The 25,447-nt window shown below is 59.2% G+C and overlaps 1 protein-coding gene across 1 annotated transcript in view; it reads right to left on the minus strand.

The window, feature by feature from the left end:
* The window catches only part of LOC132209540 (disintegrin and metalloproteinase domain-containing protein 12-like), a 268,784-nt gene that overhangs the window by 67,435 nt on the left and 175,902 nt on the right, over positions 1-25,447 (minus strand). The window contains exon 11 of the mRNA XM_059645262.1: positions 19,294-19,378. Within this exon, the coding sequence (XP_059501245.1) occupies positions 19,294-19,378 (85 nt within the window). The remainder of the gene's footprint in view (positions 1-19,293; positions 19,379-25,447) is intronic.

Raw genomic sequence — 25,447 nt, forward strand, 5'->3', positions numbered from 1 at the left:
CCACCCCCGACACCCACAGACCACCCCCGACACCCACACACCACCCCCGACACCCACAGACCACCCCCGACACCCACACACCACCCCCGACACCCACACACCACCCCCGACACACACACACCACCCCCGACACACACACACCACCCCCGACACCCACACACCACCCCCGACACCCACACACCACCCCCGACACCCACAGACCACCCCCGACACCCACACACCACCCCCGACACCCACAGACCACCCCCGACACCCACACACCACCCCCAACACCCACACACCACCCCCGACACCCACACACCACCCCCGACACCCACACACCACCCCCGACACCCACACACCACCCCCAACACCCACACACCACCCCCAACACCCACACACCACCCCCAACACACACACACCACCCCCAACACCCACAGACCACCCCCAACACCCTACACCACCCCCAACACCCACACACCACTCCCAACACCCACACACCACTCCCAACACCCACACACCACTCCCAACACCCACAGACCACCCCCGACACCCACACACCACCCCCAACACCCTACACCACCCCCAACACCCACAGACCACCCCCAACACCCACACACCACCCCCAACACCCACAGACCACCCCCAACACCCACAGACCACCCCCAACACCCACAGACCACCCCCAACACACACACACCACCCCCAACACCCACAGACCACCCCCAACACCCACAGACCACCCCCAACACCCACACACCACCCCCAACACCCACAGACCACCCCCAACACCCACAGACCACCCCCAACACCCACAGACCACCCCCAACACCCACACACCACCCCCAACACCCACACACCACCCCCAACACCCACAGACCACCCCCGACACCCACACACCACCCCCGACACCCACACACCACCCCCGACACCCACACACCACCCCCGACACCCACACACCACCCCCGACACCCACAGACCACCCCCGACACCCACACACCACCCCCGACACCCACACACCACCCCCGACACCCACACACCACCCCCGACACCCACAGACCACCCCCGACACCCACAGACCACCCCCGACACCCACACACCACCCCCGACACCCACACACCACCCCCGACACCCACACACCACCCCCGACACCCACAGACCACCCCCGACACCCACAGACCACCCCCGACACCCACACACCACCCCCGACACCCACAGACCACCCCCGACACCCACAGACCACCCCCGACACCCACAGACCACCCCCGACACCCACACACCACCCCCGACACCCACACACCACCCCCGACACCCACACACCACCCCCGACACCCACACACCACCCCCGACACCCACACACCACTCCCAACACCCACAGACCACCCCCGACACCCACACACCACCCCCCGACACCCACAGACCACCCCCGACACCCACACACCACCCCCCGACACCCACACACCACCCCCCGACACCCACACACCACCCCCCGACACCCACACACCACCCCCGACACACACACACCACCCCCGACACCCACACACCACCCCCCGACACACACACACCACCCCCCGACACACACACACCACCCCCAGACACACACACACCACCCCCCGAAACCCACACACCACCCCCCGAAACCCACACACCACCCCCGACAGCAACACACCACCCCCCGACAGCAACACACCACCCCCCGACAGCAACACACCACCCCCCGACAAACACACACCACCCCCCGACACACACACACCACCCCCCGACACACACACACCACCCCCCGACACACACACACCACCCCCCGACACACACACACCACCCCCCGACACACACACACCACCCCCCGACACACACACACAAACCCCCGAGAAACACACACATACCCCCGAGAAACACACACATACCCCCGAGAAACACACACATACCCCCGAGAAACACACACAAACCCCCGAGAAACACACACAAACCCCCGACACACACACACCACCCCCGACACCCACACACCACCCCCGACACCCACACACCACCCCCGACACCCACAGACCACCCCCGACACCCACAGACCACCCCCGACACCCACAGACCACCCCCGACACCCACACACCACCCCCGACACCCACACACCACCCCCGACACCCACACACCACCCACAACACCCACACACCACTCCCGACACCCACAGACCACCCCCGACACCCACACACCACCCCCCGACACCCACACACCACCCCCCGACACCCACACACCACCCCCCGACACACACACACCACCCCCGACACACACACACCACCCCCGACACCCACACACCACCCCCCGACACACACACACCACCCCCCGACACACACACACCACCCCCGACACACACACACCACCCCCGACACCCACACACCACCCCCGACACCCACAGACCACCCCCGACACCCACAGACCACCCCCGACACCCACACACCACCCCCGACACCCACACACCACCCCCGACACCCACACACCACCCCCGACACCCACACACCACTCCCAACACCCACAGACCACCCCCGACACCCACACACCACCCCCCGACACCCACAGACCACCCCCGACACACACACACCACCCCCAGACACACACACACCACCCCCCGAAACCCACACACCACCCCCCGAAACCCACACACCACCCCCGACAGCAACACACCACCCCCCGACAGCAACACACCACCCCCCGACAGCAACACACCACCCCCCGACAAACACACACCACCCCCCGACACACACACACCACCCCCCGACACACACACACCACCCCCCGACACACACACACCACCCCCCGAGAAACACACACATACCCCCGAGAAACACACACATACCCCCGAGAAACACACACATACCCCCGAGAAACACACACATATCCCCGACACCAACACACAAACCCCCGACACCAACACACAAACCCCCGACACCCACACACAAACCCCCGAGAAACACACACAAACCCCCGAGAAACACACACAAACCCCCGACACACACACACCACCCCCGACACCCACACACCACCCCCGACACCCACACACCACCCCCGACACCCACAGACCACCCCCGACACCCACACACCACCCCCGACACCCACACACCACCCCCGACACCCACACACCACTCCCGACACCCACAGACCACCCCCGACACCCACACACCACCCCCCGACACCCACACACCACCCCCCGACACACACACACCACCCCCGACACACACACACCACCCCCGACACCCACACACCACCCCCCGACACACACACACCACCCCCCGACACACACACACCACCCCCCGACACACACACACCACCCCCAGACACACACACACCACCCCCAGACACACACACACCACCCCCCGAAACCCACACACCACCCCCCGAAACCCACACACCACCCCCGACAGCAACACACCACCCCCCGACAGCAACACACCACCCCCCGACAGCAACACACCACCCCCCGACAAACACACACCACCCCCCGACACACACACACCACCCCCCGACACACACACACCACCCCCCGACACACACACACCACCCCCCGACACACACACACAAACCCCCGAGAAACACACACATACCCCCGAGAAACACACACATACCCCCGAGAAACACACACATATCCCCGACACCAACACACAAACCCCCGACACCAACACACAAACCCCCGACACCCACACACAAACCCCCGAGAAACACACACAAACCCCCGAGAAACACACACAAACCCCCGACACACACACACCACCCCCCGACACACACACACCACCCCCCGACACACACACACCAACCCCCGACACACACACACCAACCCCCGACACACACACACCAACCCCCGACACACACACACTACCCCCGACACCCACACACTACCCCCGACACCCACACTCCACCCCCGACACCCACAGACCACCCCCGACACCCACAGACCACCCCCGACACCCACACACCACCCCCCGACACCCACACACCACCCCCCGACACACACACACCACCCCCGACACCCACACACCACCCCCCGACACACACACACCACCCCCAGACACACACACACCACCCCCCGAAACCCACACACCACCCCCCGAAACCCACACACCACCCCCGACAGCAACACACCACCCCCCGACAGCAACACACCACCCCCCGACAGCAACACACCACCCCCCGACAAACACTCACCACCCCCCGACAGCAACACACCACCCCCCGACAAACACACACCACCCCCCGACAAACACACACCACCCCCCGACACACACACACCACCCCCCGACACACACACACCACCCCCGACACACACACACCACCCCCCGACACACACACACCACCCCCGACACACACACACCACCCCCGACACACACACACACCGACACCGACACCCCCCCACACCACCCCCGACACCCACACACCACCCCCGACACACACACACCACCCCCGACACCCACACACCACCCCCGACACCCACACACCACCCCCGACACACACACACCACCCCCGACACCCACACACCACCCCCGACACCCTACACCACCCCCGACACCCACACACCACTCCCGACACCCACAGACCACCCCCCGACACCCACAGACCACCCCCGACACCCACAGACCACCCCCGACACCCACAGACCACCCCCGACACCCACACACCACCCCCCGACACACACACACCACCCCCAGACACACACACACCACCCCCAGACACACACACACCACCCCCCGAAACCCACACACCACCCCCCGAAACCCACACACCACCCCCGACAGCAACACACCACCCCCCGACAGCAACACACCACCCCCCGACAGCAACACACCACCCCCCGACAAACACACACCACCCCCCGACAGCAACACACCACCCCCCGACAGCAACACACCACCCCCCGACAAACACACACCACCCCCCGACAGCAACACACCACCCCCCGACAAACACACACCACCCCCCGACACACACACACCACCCCCCGACACACACACACCACCCCCCGACACACACACACATACCCCCGAGAAACACACACATACCCCCGAGAAACACACACATATCCCCGACACCAACACACAAACCCCCGACACCCACACACAAACCCCCGACACACACACACCAACCCCCGACACCCACACACAAACCCCCGAGAAACACACACCACCCCCCGACACACACACACCAACCCCCGACACCCACACACAAACCCCCGACACCCACACACAAACCCCCGACACACACACACCACCCCCGACACCCACACACAAACCCCCGACACCCACACACAAACCCCCGACACCCACACACAAACCCCCGAGACCCACACACCACCCCCGACACACACACACCACCCCCGAGACCCACACACCACCCCCGACACACACACACCACCCCCGACACACACACACCACCCCCGACACCCACACACAAACCCCCGAGAAACACACACCACCCCCCGACACCCACACACCACCCCCGAGACCCACACACCACCCCCCGACACCCACACACCACCCCCGAGACCCACACACCACCCCCGAGACCCACACACCACCCCCGAGACCCACACACCACCCCCAACACCCACACACCACCCCCGACACACACACACCACCCCCCGACACCCACACACCAACACCGACACCCACACACACCACCCCCGACACCCACACACACCACCCCCGAGAAACACACACAAACCCCCGAGAAACACACACCACCCCCCGAGACCCACACACCACCCCCGACACCCACACACAAACCCCCGACACCCACACACAAACCCCCGACACCCACACACAAACCCCCAAGAAACACAAACCACCCCCCGACACCCACACACCACCCCCGACACCCACACACAAACCCCCGACACCCACACACAAACCCCCGACACCCACACACAAACCCCCGAAAAACACACACAAACCCCCGAGACCCACACACCACCCCCGACACACACACACACCACCCCCGACACCCACACACAAACCCCCGAGAAACACACACCACCCCCCGACACCCACACACCACCCCCGAGACCCACACACCACCCCCCGACACCCACACACCACCCCCGAGACCCACACACCACCCCCGAGACCCACACACCACCCCCGACACCCACACACACCACCCCCGACACCCACACACACCACCCCCGACACCCACACACACCACCCCCGAGAAACACACACAAACCCCCGAGAAACACAAACCACCCCCCGACACCCACACACCACCCCCGACACCCACACACAAACCCCCGACACCCACACACAAACCCCCGACACCCACACACAAACCCCCAAGAAACACAAACCACCCCCCGACACCCACACACCACCCCCGAGACCCACACACAAACCCCCGACACCCACACACCACCCCCGAGACCCACACACCACCCCCCGACACCCACACACCACCCCCGAGACCCACACACCACCCCCCGAGACCCACACACCACCCCCGACACACACACACCACCCCCGACACCCACACACAAACCCCCGACACCCACACACAAACCCCCAAGAAACACAAACCACCCCCCGACACCCACACACCACCCCCGACACCCACACACAAACCCCCGACACCCACACACAAACCCCCGACACCCACACACAAACCCCCAAGAAACACAAACCACCCCCCGACACCCACACACCACCCCCGAGACCCACACACAAACCCCCGACACCCACACACCACCCCCCGACACCCACACACCACCCCCCAAGACCCACACACCACCCCCGACACACACACACCACCCCCGACACACACACACCACCCCCCAAGACCCACACACCACCCCCGACACCCACACACCACCCCCAACACACACACACCATCCCCCACACCCACACACCACCCCCCGACACCCAGACACAAACCCCCGACACCCAGACACAAACCCCCGACACCCAGACACAAACCCCCGACACCCACACGCCATCCCCCACACCCCACACACCAACCCCCGACACCCACACACCAACCCCCGACACCCACACACAAACCCCCGACACCCACACACCACCCCCGACACACACACACCACCCCCGACACACACACACCACCCCCGACACACACACACCACCCCCGACACACACACACCATCCCCCCGACACCCACACACCACCCCCCGACACCCACACACCACCCCCCGACACCCACACACCATCCCCCGACACCCAGACACAAACCCCCGACACCCAGACACAAACCCCCGACACCCACACACCATCCCCGACACACACACACCACCCCCAACACCCACACACCACCCCCGACACCCACACACCACCCCCAACACACACACACCATCCCCCACACCCCACACACCACCCCCCGACACCCACACACCAACACCCGACACCCAGACACAAACCCCCGACACCCAGACACAAACCCCCGACACCCACACACAAACCCCCGACACCCACACACCATCCCCGACACACACACACCACCCCCAACACACACACACCATCCCCCACACCCCACACACCACCCCCCGACACCCACACACCAACACCCGACACCCAGACACAAACCCCCGACACCCAGACACAAACCCCCGACACCCACACACCATCCCCGACACCCACACGCCATCCCCCACACCCCACACACCACCCCCAGCACCCCACACACCACCCCCAACACCCCTACACCACGCCCTACACCCTATACCACAGACAACCACCCCCAACACCAACACACCACCCCCAGCACCCCACACATCACACCCAGCACCCCACACACCACCCCCAACCACCCCCAACACCCACACACCACCCCCTACACCCTATACCACAGACAACCACCCCCAACACCCACACACCACCCCCAACACCAACACACCACCACCCCCAGCACCCACACACCACCCCCAGCACCCACACACCAACCCCAGAACCCACACACCAACCCCAGCACCCACACACCATCCCCAACCACCCCACACACCACCCCCAGCACCCACACACCATCCCCAACCACCCCACACCCCACACGCAACCACCCCCAAACGCAACCACCCCCAACACCCCACACACCACCCCCAACACCCCTACACCACACCCAACCACCCCCAACACCGCACACACCACCCCCAGCACCCACACACCACCCCCAGCACCCACACACCACCCCCAACCCCCTACACCACACCCAACCACCCCCAACACCCCACACACCACCCCCAACACCCCACACACCACCCCCAACCCCCTACACCACACCCAACCACCCCCAACACCGCACACACCACCCCCAGCACCCACACACCACCCCCAGCACCCCACACGCCACCCCCAGCACCCCACACACCACGCCCAACCACCCCCAACACCCACACACCACCCCCAGCACCCCACACACCACGCCCAACCACCCCCAACACCCACACACCACCCCCAACACCCAACCACCCCCAACACCCCACACACCACCCCCAACCACCCCACACACCACACGCAACACCCACACACCACCCCCAACACCCTACACCACACCCAACCACCCCCAACACCGCACACACCACCCCCAACACCGCACACACCACCCCCAGCACCCACACACCACCCCCAGCACCCCACACACCACCCCCAGCACCCCACACACCACCCCCAGCACCCCACACACCACCCCCAGCACCCCACACACCACCCCCAACCACCCCCAACACCCACACACCACCCCCAACACCCAACCACCCCCAACACCCACACACCACACCCAACCACCCCCAACACCCCACACACCACCCCCAACACACCACACACCACCCCCAACACCCTACGCCACACCCAACCACCCCCAGCACCCCACACACCGACCCCAGCACCCCACACACCACTCCCAAACACCCCCAACACCCACACACCACCCCCAACACCCCACACACCACCCCCAACCACCCCCAACCCACACACCACCCCCTACACACCACACACCACCCCCTACACACCACACACCACCCCCAACACACCACACCCAACCACCCCCAACACACCACACCCAACCACCCCCAACACACCACACCCAACCACCCCCAACACACCACACCCAACCACCCCCAACACACCACACCCAACCACCCCCAACACACCACACCCAACCACCCCCAACACACCACACACCACCCCCAACACCCACACACCACCCCCAACACCCACACACCACCCCCAACACCAACACACCACCCCCAACACCCTACACCACACACCACCCCCAGCACCCCACACACCACCCACACACCACCCCCAACACCCCACACACCACCCCCAACACCCCACACACCACCCCCAACACCCTACACCACACCCAACCACCCCCAACACCCCACACACCACCCCCAACACCCACACACCACCCCCAACACACCACACACCACGCCCAACCATCCCCAACACCCACACACCACCCCCAACACCCACACACCACACCCAACACACCACCCCCAACACCCCACACACCCACACACCACACCCAACACACCACCCCCAACACCCCACACACCACCCCCAGCTCCCACACACCACCCCTAGCACCCCACACACCACCCCCAGCACCCACACACCACCCACACACCACCCCCAGCACCCACACACCACCCCCAGCACCCACACACCAACCCCAGCACCCACACACCACACCCAACCACCCCCAACACCCCACCCACCACCCCCAACACCTCACACACCACCCCCAACACCCTACACACCACCCCCAACACCCTACACACCACCCCCAACACCCTACACACCACCCCCAACACCCTACACACCACCCCCAACACCCTACACCACACCCAACCACCCCCAACACCCCACACACCACCCCCAACACCCACACACCACCCCCAACACCCACACACCACCCCCAACACACCACACACCACGCCCAACCATCCCCAACACCCACACACCACCCCCAACACCCACACACCACACCCAACACACCACCCCCAACACCCCACACACCCACACACCACACCCAACACACCACCCCCAACACCCCACACACCCCACACACCACCCCCTACACCCCACACACCACCCCCAACACCCCACACACCACCCCCAACAGACCACACACCACCCCCAACAGACCACACACCACCCCCAACACCCTACACCACACCCAACACACCACACACCACCCCCAACACCCTACACACACCACCCCCAACACCCCACACACCACCCCCAACAGACCACACACCACCCCCAACAGACCACACACCACCCCCAACACCCTACACCACACCCAACCACCCCCAACACCCCACACACCACCCCCAACACCCACACACCACCCCCAACACCCACACACCACCCCCAACACCCACACACCACCCCCAACACACCACACACCACGCCCAACCATCCCCAACACCCACACACCACCCCCAACACCCACACACCACACCCAACACACCACCCCCAACACCCCACACACCCACACACCACACCCAACACACCACCCCCAACACCCCACACACCACCCCCTACACCCCACACACCACCCCCAACACCCCACACACCACCCCCTACACCCCACACACCACCCCCTACACCCAACACACCACCCCCAACACCCCACACACCACCCCCAACACCCCACACACCACCCCCAGCACCCCACACACCACCCCCAACCATCCCCAACACCCCACACACCACCCCCAACACCCTACACCACACCCAACCACCCCCTACACCACACCCAACCACCCCCTACACCACACCCAACCACCCCCAACACCACACACAACCACCCCCAACACCCTACACCACACACAACCACCCCAAACACCCACACACCACCCCCAACACACCACACACCACCCCCAACACACCACACACCACCCCCAACACACCACACACCACCCCCAACACACCACACACCACCCCCAACACACCACACACCACCCCCAACACACCACACACCACCCCCAACACCCTACACCACACACAACCCCCAACACCCCACACACCACCCCCAACACCCTACACCACACACAACCCCCAACACCCTACACCACACACAACCACCCCCAACACACCACACACCACCCCCAGCACCCCACACACCACCCCCAGCACCCCACACACCACCCACACACCACCCCAAACACCCACACACCACCCCAAACACCCACACACCACCCCCTACACCCACACACCACCCCCTACACCCTACACCACACCCAACCACCCCCAGCACCCACACACCATCCCCAGCACCCCACACACCACCCCCAGCACCCCACACACCACCCCCAGCACCCCAAACACCCACACACCACCCCCAACACCCACACACCACCCCCTACACCCTACACCACAACCTACCACCCCCAGCACCCACACACCACCAACGACCCCAAACACCCACACACCACCCCCAACGACCCCAAACACCCACACACCACCCCCAACACCCACACACCACCCCGAACACCCACACACCACCCCCAACACCCACACACCACCCCCAACACCCACACACCACCCCCAACACACCACCCACCACCCCCAACACACCACCCACCACCCCCAACACACCACCCACCACCCCCAACACACCACACACCACCCCCTACACACCACACACCACCCCCTACACACCACACACCACCCCCTACACCACACACAACCACCCCCAACACACCACACACCACCCCCAACACACCACACACCACCGCCAACACCCTACGCCACACCCAACCACCCCCAGCACCCCACACACCACCCCCAGCACCGAACACACCACTCCCAGCACCGAACACACCACTCCCAGCACCCACACACCACCCCCAACACCCACACACCACCCCCAACACCCACACACCACCCCCAACACACGACACACCACCCCCAACACACGACACACCACCCCCAACACACGACACACCACCCCCAACACCCTACGCCACACCCAACCACCCCCAGCACCCCACACACCACCCCCAGCACCCAACACCCCACACACCACCCCCAACACACCACACACCACCCCCAACACCCACACACCACCCCCTACACCCTATACCACAGACAACCACCCCCAACACCCACACACCACCCCCAACACCAACACACCACCACCCCCAGGCACCCACACACCACCCCCCAGCACCCCACACACCAACCCCAGCACCCCACACACCACCCCCAGCACCCCACACACCACCCCCTACACCCTACACCACACACAACCACCCCCAACACACCACACACCACCCCCAACACCCTACGCCACACCCAACCACCCCCAGCACCCCACACACCACCCCCAGCACCGAACACACCACTCCCAGCACCCACACACCACCCCCAACACCCACACACCACCCCCAACACCCACACACCACCCCCAACACCCACACACCACCCCCAACACCCACACACCACCCCCAACACACGACACACCACCCCCAACACACGACACACCACCCCCAACACCCTACGCCACACCCAACCACCCCCAGCACCCCACACACCACCCCCAGCACCCCACACACCACCCCCAGCACCCACACACCACCCCCAGCACCCCACCCCCCACCCCCAGCACCCCACACACCACCCCCAACACCCCACACACCACCCCCAACACACCACACACCACCCCCAACACACCACACACCACCCCCAACACACCACACACCACCCCCAACACACCACACACCACCCCCAACACCCTACACACCACCCCCAACACACCACACACCACCCCCAACACACCACACACCACCCCCAACACCCCACACACCACCCACACACCACCCCCAACACACCACACACCACCCCTAACACCCTACACACCACCCCCAACACACCACACACCACCCCCTACACACCACACACCACCCCTAACACCCTACACACCACCCCCAACACACCACACACCACCCCCAACACCCCACACACCACCCACACACCACCCCCAACACACCACCCACACACCACCCCCAACACACCACCCACACACCACCCCCAACACACCACACACCACCCCCAACACACCACCCACACACCACCCCCAACACATCACACACCACCCCCAACACACCACACACCACCCCCAGCACCCCACACACCACCCCCAGCACCCCACACACCACCCCCAACACACCACACACCACCCCCAACACCCCACACACCACCCACACACCACCCCCAACACACCACCCACACACCACCCCCAACACACCACACACCACCCCCAACACACCACACACCACCCCCAACACACCACACACCACCCCCAGCACCCCACACACCACCCCCAGCACCCCACACACCAGCCCCAACCACCCCCAGCACCCCACACACCACCCCCAGCACCCCACACACCACCCCCAGCACCCCACACACCAGCCCCAACCACCCCCAACACAACACACACCACCCCCAACACAACACACACCACCCCCAACACCCTCCAACACACCACACACCACCCTCCACCCCCAACACACCACCCTCCACCCCCAACACACCACCCTCCACCCCCAACACACCACACACCACCCCCAACACACCACACACCACCCCCAACACACCACACACCACCCCCTACACCCTACACCACACCCAACCACCCCTAGCAGCCACACACCACCCCCAGCACCCCACACACCACCCCCAGCACCCCACACACCAGCCCCAACCACCCCCAACACAACACACACCACTCCCAACACCCTCCAACACACCACACACCACCCTCCACCCCCAACACACCACCCTCCACCCCCAACACACCACCCTCCACCCCCAACACACCACCCTCCACCCCCAACACACCACCCTCCACCCCCAACACCCTACACACCACCCCCTACACCCTACACACCACCCCCTACACCCTACACCACACCCAACCACCCCTAGCAGCCACACACCACCCCCAGCACACCACACACCACCCCCAGCACACCACACACCACCCCCTACACCCAACACACCACCCCCTACACCCAACACACCACCCCCTACACCACACCCAACCACCCCTAGCAGCCACAAACCACCCCCAGCACCCCACACACCACCCCCAGCACCCCACACACCACCCCCAGCACCCCACACACCACTCCCAGCACACCACACACCACCCCCAGCACACCACACACCACCCCCAGCACACCACACACCACCCCCAGCACCCCACACACCACCCCCAGCACACCACACACCACCCGCAGCACACCACCCCCAACCACCCCAAACACCCACACACCACCCCCAACCACCTCAAACACGCACACACCACCCCCAACACCCACACACCACCCCCAACACCCACACACCACCCCCAACACCCACACACCACCCCCAACACACCACACACCACCCCCAACACCCACACACCACCTCCTACACCCTACACACCACCCCCTACACCCTACACCACACCCAACCACCCCTAGCAGCCACACACCACCCCCAGCACCCAACACACCACCCCCAGCACCCAACACCACCCCCAACCACCCCGACACCCGCACCTCACCCAACTGCCCCAAAACCCACACACCACCCCCAACACCCCACACACCACACCCAACCGCCCCAACACCCCACACACCACCCCCAACCGCCCCAACACCCCACACACCACCCCCAACCGCCCCAACACCCCACACACCACCCCCAACACCCCAACACCCCACACACCACCCCCAACACCCCAACACCCCACACACCACCCCCAACACCCCACACACCACCCCCAGCACCCCACACACCACCCCCAGCACCCCACACACCACCCCCAGCACCCAACACACCACCCCCAACCACCCCGACACCACCCCCAACCACCCCGACACCCGCACCTCACCCAACTGCCCCAAAACCCACACACCACCCCCAGCACCCCACACACCACCCCCAGCACCCAACACCACCCCCAACCACCCCGACACCACCCCCAACCACCCCGACACCCGCACCTCACCCCCAACACCCCACACACCACCCCCAACACCCCACCCAACCGCCCCAACACCCCACACCCAACACCCCACACACCACCCCCAACACCCCACACACCACCCCCAACACCCCACACACCACCCCCAACACCCCACACACCACCCCCAACACCCCACACACCACACACCACCCCACACACCACACACCACCCCCAACACCCCACACACCACCCCCAACACCCCACACACCACCCCCAACACCCCACACACCACCCCCAACACCCCACACCACCCCCAACACCCCACACCACCCCCAACACCCCACACACCACCCCCAACACCCCACACACCACCCCCAACACCCCACACACCACCCCCAACACCCCACACACCACCCCCAACACCCCACACACCACCCCCAACACCCCACACACCACCCCGACACCCACACACCACCCCGACACCCACACACCACCCCGACACCCACACACCACCCCCAACCACCCCGACACCCACACACCACCCCCAACACCCAACACCACACCCAACACCCCACACACCACCCCCGACACCCCACACCACCCCCAACACCGCACACCACACCCAACCGCCCCAATAACCACACACACACACACACACACACACACACACACACACACACACACACACACACACACACACACACACACACACACACACACACCCAAACACCCCACACTGCACCCAACCACACACAACCCCACCAACACCCACACACAACCCCCGGTGTATGTGAGTGTGAGAGAGGGAGGTATGGTGTGTGAGAGGGAGGGGCAGTGTGTGTGAGTGTGAGGGGCAGTGTGTGAGAGAGAGGGGCAGTGTGTGTGAGGGAGGGATGGTGTGTGAGGGGGCGGGCTTTGTGTGAGAGGGAGGGGCAGTGGGTGAGAGGGAGGGACGGTGTGAGAGAGGGAGGGACGGTGTGTGAGGGCGGGGCTTTGCATGAGAGGGAGGGGCTTTGCACAAGAGGGAGGGGCAGTGTGTGAGAGGGAGGGGCTTTGTGTGAGATCAAGGGATGGTGTGTGAGGGGGTGGGCTTTGTGTGAGAGGGAGGGGCGGTGTGTGAGAGGGAGGGGCGGTGTGTGAGAGGGAGGGGCGGTGTGTGAGAGGGAGGGGCGCTGTGTGAGAGTGTGGTTGGTAGGGCAGGATGATGGTGGGGGGGATGATGATGGGGGCGTATGGTTGGGGTGGATGACGATGGGGGGTGATAATGGTGGGGGGATGATGGTGGGGGGAATGATGGTGGGGGATGATGGTGGGGGGGATGGTGGTGGGGGGGATGATGGTGGGGGATGATGGTGGGGGGATGATGGTGGGGGGAATGATGGTGGGGGATGATGGTGGGGGGGACGGTGGTGGGGGGGGACGATGGTGGGGCGGGGTGATGGTGGGGGGGATAGTGGGGGGTATATTGGGGGGGATAGTGGGGGGAAGGGGGGCTGGTGGAGGGATGGGGGGATGGTGAGGGGGGATAATGGGGGGGATGGGGGAGATGGGGGGGATGGGGTGGATGGGGGAGATGGGGGGATGGGGGCATGGTGGGGTGGGGATGATGATCGGGGGGATGATGATCGGGGGGATGATGGTGGGGGGGATGATGATGGGGGGATGATGATGGGGGGATGATGATGGGGGGATGATGGGGGAATAATGGGGGGTGGGTGGGGTGGGGATGGTGGGTAGGATGGTGGGTGGGGATGGCGGGGGGTTGATGATTGGAGGGGATGATGGTGCGGGGGATGATGGGGGGAGATCGGGGGGATGGTGGGGGATGAAGGTGGGGGGATGATGGGGGGATTATGATGGGGGGATGATGATGGGTTGATGATGGGGGGATGGTGGGGTGGAGGATGATGGGTTTATGATGGGGGGATGGTTGGGGGGATGATGATGGGTTGATGATGGGTTGAAGATGGGGGGGATGATGGGGGGGATGATGGGGGGATGATGATGGGTTGATGATGGGGGGGATGGTGGGGGAGACGGTGGGGGGATGATGATGATAGGTTGATGATGGGGGGGTGATGGAGGGGATGATGGCGGGGGATGATGATGGGTTAATGATGGGGGGGATGATAGGGGGGATGGGGATGGCGGGGGCATGATGATGGGGGGATGGGGATGGCGGGGGGATGATGCTGGGGGGGGTGATGCTGGGGGGATAATGAGGGGAATAATGGGGTGATATGGGGGGGTGGGAGATGATGGTGGGGGGAGGGGGGAATCATGGGGGGGATGATGATAGGGGGGATGGTGGGGGGGATTATAGAAAATAGAACATTACAGCACAGTACAGGCCCTTCGGCCCTCAACGTTGTGCCGACCTGTCATACCAATCTCAAGCCCATCTAACCTACACTATTCCATGTACGTCCATATGCTTGTCCAGTGACGACTTAAATGTACCTAAAGTTGGCGATTCTACTACTGTTGCAGGCAAAGCGTTCCATTCCCTTACTATTCTCTGAGTAAAGAAACTACCTCTGACATCTGTCCTATATCTTTCACCCCTCAATTTAAAGCTATGCCCCCTCGTGCTCGCCGTCACCATCCTAGGAAAAAGGCTCTCCCTATCCACCCTATCTAACCCTCCGATTATTTTCTATGTTTCAATTAAGTCACCTCTCAACCTTCTTCTCTCTAATGAAAACAGCCTCAAGTCCCTCAGCCTTTCCTCGTAAGACCTTGCCTCCATATCAGGCAACATCCTAGTAAATCTCCTCTGCACCCTTTCCAAAGCTTCCACATCCTTCTTATTATGCAGTGACCAGAACGGTACACAATACCCCAAGTGCGGCCGCACCAAAGTTTTGTACAGCTTCACCATAACCTCTTGGTTCCGGAACTCGATCCCTCTATTAATAAAAGCTAAAACACTGTATGCCTTCTTAACAGCCCTGTCAACCTGGGTGGCAACTTTCAAGGATCTGTGTACGCGGACTCCGAGATCTCTCTGCTCATCTACACTACCAAGAATCTTACCATTAGCCCTGTACTTTGCCTTCCGGTTACTCCTACCAAAGTGCATCACCTCACACTTGTCTGCATTAAACTCCATTTGCCACCTCTCAGCCCAGCTCTGCAGCTTATCTATGTCTCTCTGCAACCTACAGCATCCTTCGTCACTATCCACAACTCCACCGACCTTAGTGTTGTCTGCAAATTTACTAACCCATTCTTCTACGCCCTCATCCAGGTCATTTATAAAAATGACAAACAGCAGTGGACCCAACACCGACCCTTGCGGTACACCACTAGTAACTGCTCTCCAGGATGAACATTTCCCATCAACTACCACCCTCTGTCTTCTTTCAGCAAGCCAATTTCTGATCCAAACTGCTATATCTCCCACAATTCCATTCCTCTGCATTTTGTACAATAGCCTATTGTGGGGAACCTTATCGAATGCCTTGCTGAAATCCATATACACCACATCAACCGGTTTACTCTCATCTACCTGTTTGGTCACCTTCTCAAAGGGGGATGGGGGGGATTATGATGTGGGGCTGATGATGGGTTGATGATGGGGGGATGGTGAGGGAGATGATGATGGGTTGATGATGGCGGGGATGGTGAGGGGGATGATGATGGGTTGATGATGGGGGAGATGATGAGGGGGATGATGGGTGATTGATGATGGGGGAATGATGACAGGGGGGATGGTCGGGGGGATTATGATGGGGGAAGATGGGGGGATGGTGGGTGGATGATGATGGGGGGATGGGGGATTATGATGGGGGAGATGGGGGGATGGTGGGGGTACGGTGGGGGGGTGATGCTGGGGGAATAGGGGGATGATGATGGGGGGATGGGGGGATGGTGGGGGGATGATCATGATGGGTTGATGATGGGGGGATGGTGGAGGGATGATGGGGGGATGATGGGGGATTGGGGTGATGGTGGGGGTGATGATGATGGGGGAATGGGGGATGGTGGGGGTGATGGTGATGGGGGGATGGTCGGGGGGATGGGAGAGATGATGGGTTGATGATAGAGGGACGGGAGGAAGGGGGGATGGTGGGGGTGTGGGGGATGGGGGAGATGATGGGTTGATGACGGGGGGGATGGGGGAAGGGGGAATGGTGGGGGGGATGGGGGGATGATGGGGGGACGGGGGGAAGGGGGGATGGTGGGGGGGATGGGGGGGATGATGGGTTGATGATGGGGGGATGGGGAATGACGCTGCTTTCGCTGAAAACTTGTGTGTGTGTGTGTGTGTGTGTGTGTGTGTGTGTGTGTGTGTGTGTGTGTGTGTCTGTGTGTGTGTGTCTGTGTGTGTGTTTGGGGTGGAACAGAAGGGAGATGGGAACTCACTGAGTTCACTCCTGCAGATCTGGACTCTATACAGATACTCCTTATGGTTGAGGCTCCATCTGTGCCATTTTGAAAAGTGCGGCCTCTGTTAAAGAAAATCAATTTTAGCCGAGGAAATATGTGAGGCTGTTTGGGTTGTCACTTCTGTGAATACTGGGTTCAGGAGCTTCTGCACAAGGAGACATAGGAGAATGACTGTTCATTTGTTCCCTTACCATCTCAGTTTGGTATGTTTGCCACCTTCAATACAGCCATTTCATACTCTGATGGTACTATCAAGCTATTCCTGATTACAACTGTTATAACAGAAGACATTTGATGCCTTTGCTACCCGTCTTACTCCAGGGTTCTTATGCTACAGTGGTAGTGTCGGTGGTGGGGAGTGGGATGTTTGTGGATGTGGTGCCAATCAAGCGGCTGCTTTGTCCTGGACCTGGATGGTGTCCGGCTTCCTGAGCATTATTGGGGCTGCACCCATCCAGGCAAGTGGGGAGTATTCCATCACACTCCTGACTTGTGCCTTGTAGATGGTGGACCGGCTTTGAGGAGTCAGGAGATGAGTTACTCGCCGCAGGATTCTCAGCTTCTGGCCTGATCTTGTAGCCGCTGTGTTAATGTGGTGAGCGCAGTTGAATTTCTGGTCAGTAGTAACCCATCATTGATGTTCACAGTAGGGGATTCAATGATAGTAACACCATTAAATGTCATGGGGCGGTGGTTAGACATTTTGAAGATAGTCATCACCTGGCATTTGTGTGGCTAGAGTATTATTAATCACTTGTCAGCCTTTTGTCCCAACTCTCTCCCTTCTGTCAGTCAGCCAATCCTCTATCCTTGCCACGACCTTGCTGCTAACACCAAGGGCTCTTACTGTACTTTGCAGCCTCCTGTGCAACACCTCCTCATGTCCAGTGGCTCTCCCTTATCTAACATACTTGATATCTCCTCAAATAACTCTGACAAATTTTTCAGGCCTGACCTACCCTTGTCAAAGTCATACTGACCCAGTTCTATTTCACTATGCACTTCCAAGTACTCCACAATCTCAACCTTGAAAATGGCCTCTAAAATCTTACCAATAACCAAGGTCACGATAACCAGCTGACAGTTTTCTGTCCTCTGCATCCCTTCCTTCTTAAACAGGGGTGTTACATCAGGCATTTTCCAATTTCTGGGACCCTCCCTGACTCCCTCCCCTGATTCCTGAAAGATCACCATCAATGCCTCTACAATCTCCTCAGCAATCCCCTTCAGATCCCTGGGGTGTAGACCATCTGGTCCAGGAGATCCACCTTCAGACCTTTCAGTTTCCCCAGCTCCTTCTCCCCAGGAATGGCCACTACCCTCCTCTCTGTCCCCTTACTCTCTTGAAGTTCTGTTTTGCTGCTGTTTTCCACCAGGAAAACTGATGGACAGTACCCATTTGACTCCTCTGCCATTTCTTTGTTCCCTATTTTTCCAACCTCATGTTCCAGTGCTGCAATATGCACTCAAGTGTCTCTCTTACCTTATCGGTCTCTGAAAAGAAAAACCTCTTGCAATCTTCTTCTATATTACTAGCTCGCTACTCTCATTCTTCATCTTCTCCCCTCATTTCTTTTTTATCTGCTGCTGGTTTTTTAAGCTTTCCCAAGCCACTGGCTTCCAGTGACCTTACCACATTGTATTATTTTTCGATTGGCCCTTTATGCTGTCCCTGACTTCTTTTCAGCTATTCTTTTCTCGCCCTCCCCTTCGTATGTGCCTTCTTCCTTGGGTTGAACTTCTGTTATGCCTCCCAAATTACCCCCAGAAACTCCTGCCTTTGCTGCTCCACCCTCTTCCCTGCATGGCTCCCCTTCCAATCAACTCTGGCTGGTTCCTCCCCAATGTCTTTGTGCTTACCTTGGCTCACCTGTGATACCGTTATATCTGATTCCAGCTTCTGTGTCTCAAACTGCAGGTTGAATTCTGTCAAATTATGATCAATACCCTTGAGGGGGTTTCCTTCACCTTAAAATCCTTAACCACATCTGCCTTCATGGGAGACTGGTTGAGAAGGTGAAAGCACATGGATTTGGGGGAAACCTGGAGAGATGGATCAGAAACTGGCTCAGTAACAGGACACAAAGGGCAGTGGGAGAAGGCTGTTTGAGTGGCTGGAGGCCAGTGTCTAGTGGTGTACCACAAGGATCAGTACTTGGACCCTTATTGTTTGTTAGACACGTGAACGATAGAGATGAAGATGTAGGGAATGTTCAACAAATATGCAAATGACATCAATATTGCTAGAGTGGCTAATAGTGGAGAAGATAGTTGTAGGTGACAGGAAGATATGGATGTGTTGGCCAGATGGGCAGAGCAGTGGCAGATGGTATTGAACCCTGATAAAGTTTAAGGTGATGCACTTTGGAAAAAGAAAGAAGAAGAGGCGGTATTTAATGAATGGCAGGACAACAGTGGGAGAGAAACCGCCCAGCTCCCAGCACTGCGTAGCAGAGAGGAACAGAGGGATCTTGGGGCAATTATTTCACAGATTCCTTAAGTTGGCACAGCATGCGAATAGTTAAGAGGGCAAGTGGGACAGTTGCTTTTATCACTCATGGCATAGAGTATAAGAAGAAGGAGGTAGTGCTAGTGTTGTACAGAGCATTGGTCAGCCATCGCTAGAATTATGTGCCCATTTCTGGTCACCTCACCTGATTGGGAGGCAAGGCCTCGTGGTATAATTGCTGGACTGTTAATCTAGAGACCCAGATAATCCCACCATGGCAGATGGTGGGATTTGAATTCAACTCACCTCCTGACTCCTCAAAGCCTGTCCCCGCGCCCCCCTCCCCATCTACAAGGCACAAGTCAGGAGTGTGATGGAATACTCCCGACTTGCCTGGATGAGTGCAGCCCCAACAACACTCAAGAAGCTTGACACAAAGCAGCCTGTTTGACAGGTGCCACATCTACTCTCTCCACCACCGAAACTCAGCAGCAGCTGTATGTACAGTGTGCAAGATCAGAGAATAATAGAGTCATACATTTATAAAGTGCAGAAGGGATCCTTTGGCCCATCAAGTCTATGCTGCCAAAAGGACACAAGTACTGAAGGGACAGACGTTACTTCGGTGGGTACATTAGAGCCTGGAAGCAGTCATGTACACTGCACAGCAGATAGTCTGGGAGCAGTCATGTACACTGCACAGCAGGTAGCCTGGAAGCAGTCATGTACACTGCACAGCAGATAGTCTGGCAACTGGAATTAGAGGAACAAATATGCTGGGAGATTGAGGAGACTTGCAGGAGCAATTGGGTTGTCACAGTGGGAGATTTTAATTTTCCTAACATCGACTGGGACGGCCATAGTGTTAAGCGCTTAGACTGGGTGGAAATTGTTGTGCTCAGGAAAATTTCCTCAAGCAGTATATTGAGGGTCCTAGTTGGGAAGGGGCACAATGCAACCTATCGTTAGGAAATAGGGCAGGACAGGTGATTGAGGTGACAGTGGGGAAGGACTTTGGAATCAGTGACTATAGTTCTGTTAATTTTAAAATAGTTATGGAGAAGGACAAAACTGGTCCACAGGTTCAAGTTCTATACAGGGGGGAAGGTGAATTTTGATAGTATTAGACAGGAACTTGCAGGGGGTTGATTGGAGCAGTGTTTGCAGGCAAAGGGAATCTCTTGCAACTGGGAGGCCTTTAAAAGTGTGATAGCTAGAGTTTAAGGTCTATATGCTCCTGTGAGTGTGAAGGGCAAGGCTGGCAAGATTAGGGAGCCCTGGATGACAAGAGACATTGAGGCTTTGACCAGAAAAAAGGAGTCATGGCTCAGGAGCAGACAGCTGGGATCAAGGGAATCCCTGGAGATACAGGACATAGAACAATGCAGCGCAGAACAGGCCCTTCGGCCCTCGATGTTGCGCCAAACTGTGAACTAATCTAAGCCCCTCCCCCTACACTATCCCATCATCATCCAAATGCTTATCCAAGGACTGTTTAAATGCCCCTCTGGGGATACATGAGTTTCCTGAAGAAGGAAATCAGGAGGGCAGAAAGGGGGCATGAGATAGCTCTGGCTGAGATGATTACGGTGGATCTAAGAGATTCTTTAAGTATATTAAAGGAAAAAGAATAACGAGAGAGAGAATACGACCCTTTAAGGTTGAAAGTGGACATGTATGTGTGGAACTGCAGGACATGGGCAAGATCCTCAATGAAAATTTCTCCTCTGTGTTTGGAGAAAGACATGAAGACTTGGGAACTTGGGGAAGTTAGTGGCGATATCTTGGAGACAGTCCATATCACAGTAGAGGAGGTGTTATAGCATTAGAATATCTGAAGTTGGATAAATCTCTTGGTCCTGACCACATGTGTCAAGAACCCCGCAAGAGGCTAGGGAAGAAATTGTGGGGGCCCCAGCTGATATATTTGCATCATCGTTAGCCACAGGTGAGGTCCCGGAAAACTGGAGGGTAGTGAATGCTGTGCCCTTATTCAAGAAGGGCTGCAAAAAAAACCTGGCAATTATAGACCAGTAAGTTTAACATCTGTGCTAGATAAGGTACTTGAAAACATATAATGGAATAAGATATACATGCATCTGGAAAGACAGGATTTGAATAGGAGTAGACAGCATGGCTTTGTGTGTGGGAGATCATGTCTCACAAATTTGTTAGAGTTCTTTAATGAAGTGACCAGGAAGGTTGATGAGGGCAGGGTGATAGACATAGTCAATATGGATTTCAGTTAAGCCTTTGATAAGGTTCCATATAGTGGGCTGCTATGGAAGGTTAGAACAAATGGAAGCCAGAGAAAGTTGCAAATTGCATACACAATTGGCTTAATGATCAGAAGCTCCTGAGATGCTGCTTGGCCTGCTGTGTTCATCCAGCTCCACACTTTGTTATCTTGGATTCTCCAGCATCTGCAGTTCCCATTATCTCAGAAATAATGGAATGCTGCTTGTTGGACTGGAGGCTGGTGACTAGTGGTGTGCCTCAGGGGTTGGTCCTGAGTCCATTGCTGTTTGTTATCTATATCAATGATTGGAAGAGAATGTACAAGGCATGATTAGTAAGTTTGTGGATGACACTAAAATAGGCAGCATTGTGAACAGTGAGGAAAGTTATCAGAAATTACTGCAGGATTTTGATCAGCTGGGGAAGTGGGCTGAGAAATGGCAAATAGAGTTTAATACAGATAAATGGGAGGTGTTGCATTTTGGAAAGTCACATCAATGTAGAAGTTTCATGGTGAATGGTCAGGCCACAAGGAGTGCAGTGGAAGAACCTTGGGGTTCAGTGCACAGTTCTCTGAAAGTGGATTCACATGTAGACAGGGCACTGAAGGCAGCTTTTGGCACATTGGCCTTCTTCAGTCACGGTATTGAGTGTTGAAGTTGGGAAGTTTTGTTGCAGTTGTATAGGACATTGGTGAGGCTGCACTTGGAGGACTGTGTTCAGCTTTGGTCACCTTGCAACAGGAAGGATGTTATTAAACTGGAAAGAATGCAGAAGAAATTTACAGGGATGTTGCCAGGACTCCAGGGCCTGAGTTATAGGGAGAGGGTGGACAAGTTGGGACTGTTTTCTTTAGAGTGTAGGAGACTGAGGGGGATCTTATAGAAGTGTGTAAGATCATGAGACACATGGATGGGGTGAATGTGCTCAGTCTTTTTCCCAGGGTTGTAGAATTGAGGACCAGAGGGCATCAGTTTAATGTAAGAGGGGAAAGAATACGGAGGGGCAACGTTTTTACACAGAGGGTGGTACGCGTCTGGAATGAGCTGCCAGCAGAAGTGGCTGAGACGGGTACATTAACAACATTTAAACGGCATTTGGATGGATACATGGACAGGAAAGGTTTAGAAGGGCATGGGCCAAGTGCAGAGCAATGGGGTTAGTGTGGATGGACATTTTGGTCAGCACGGACCAGTTTGGGCCGAAGGGCCTGTCTCTGTGCTGTAGGACTCTATGACTCAATGAGAAAGCAGGTTCAGGTTATTGAGTTGGACAATCAGCCTTCATGGTGATTGATAGCAGAACAGGCTCGAAGGGCCTCCTCCTACTCCTATCTTCTATGTTTCTATGGTTCTATCCTTCCTGAGCAACGTTACCAAGGAATATTTCACACCCAGTCTCAGCTTTCCATGTACTGGGTCTCTGTCACTGCTGCAACAGTAT

Source organism: Stegostoma tigrinum, chromosome 1, assembly GCF_030684315.1.
Source record: "Stegostoma tigrinum isolate sSteTig4 chromosome 1, sSteTig4.hap1, whole genome shotgun sequence".
NCBI classification, from domain to species: Eukaryota; Metazoa; Chordata; class Chondrichthyes; order Orectolobiformes; family Stegostomatidae; genus Stegostoma; species Stegostoma tigrinum.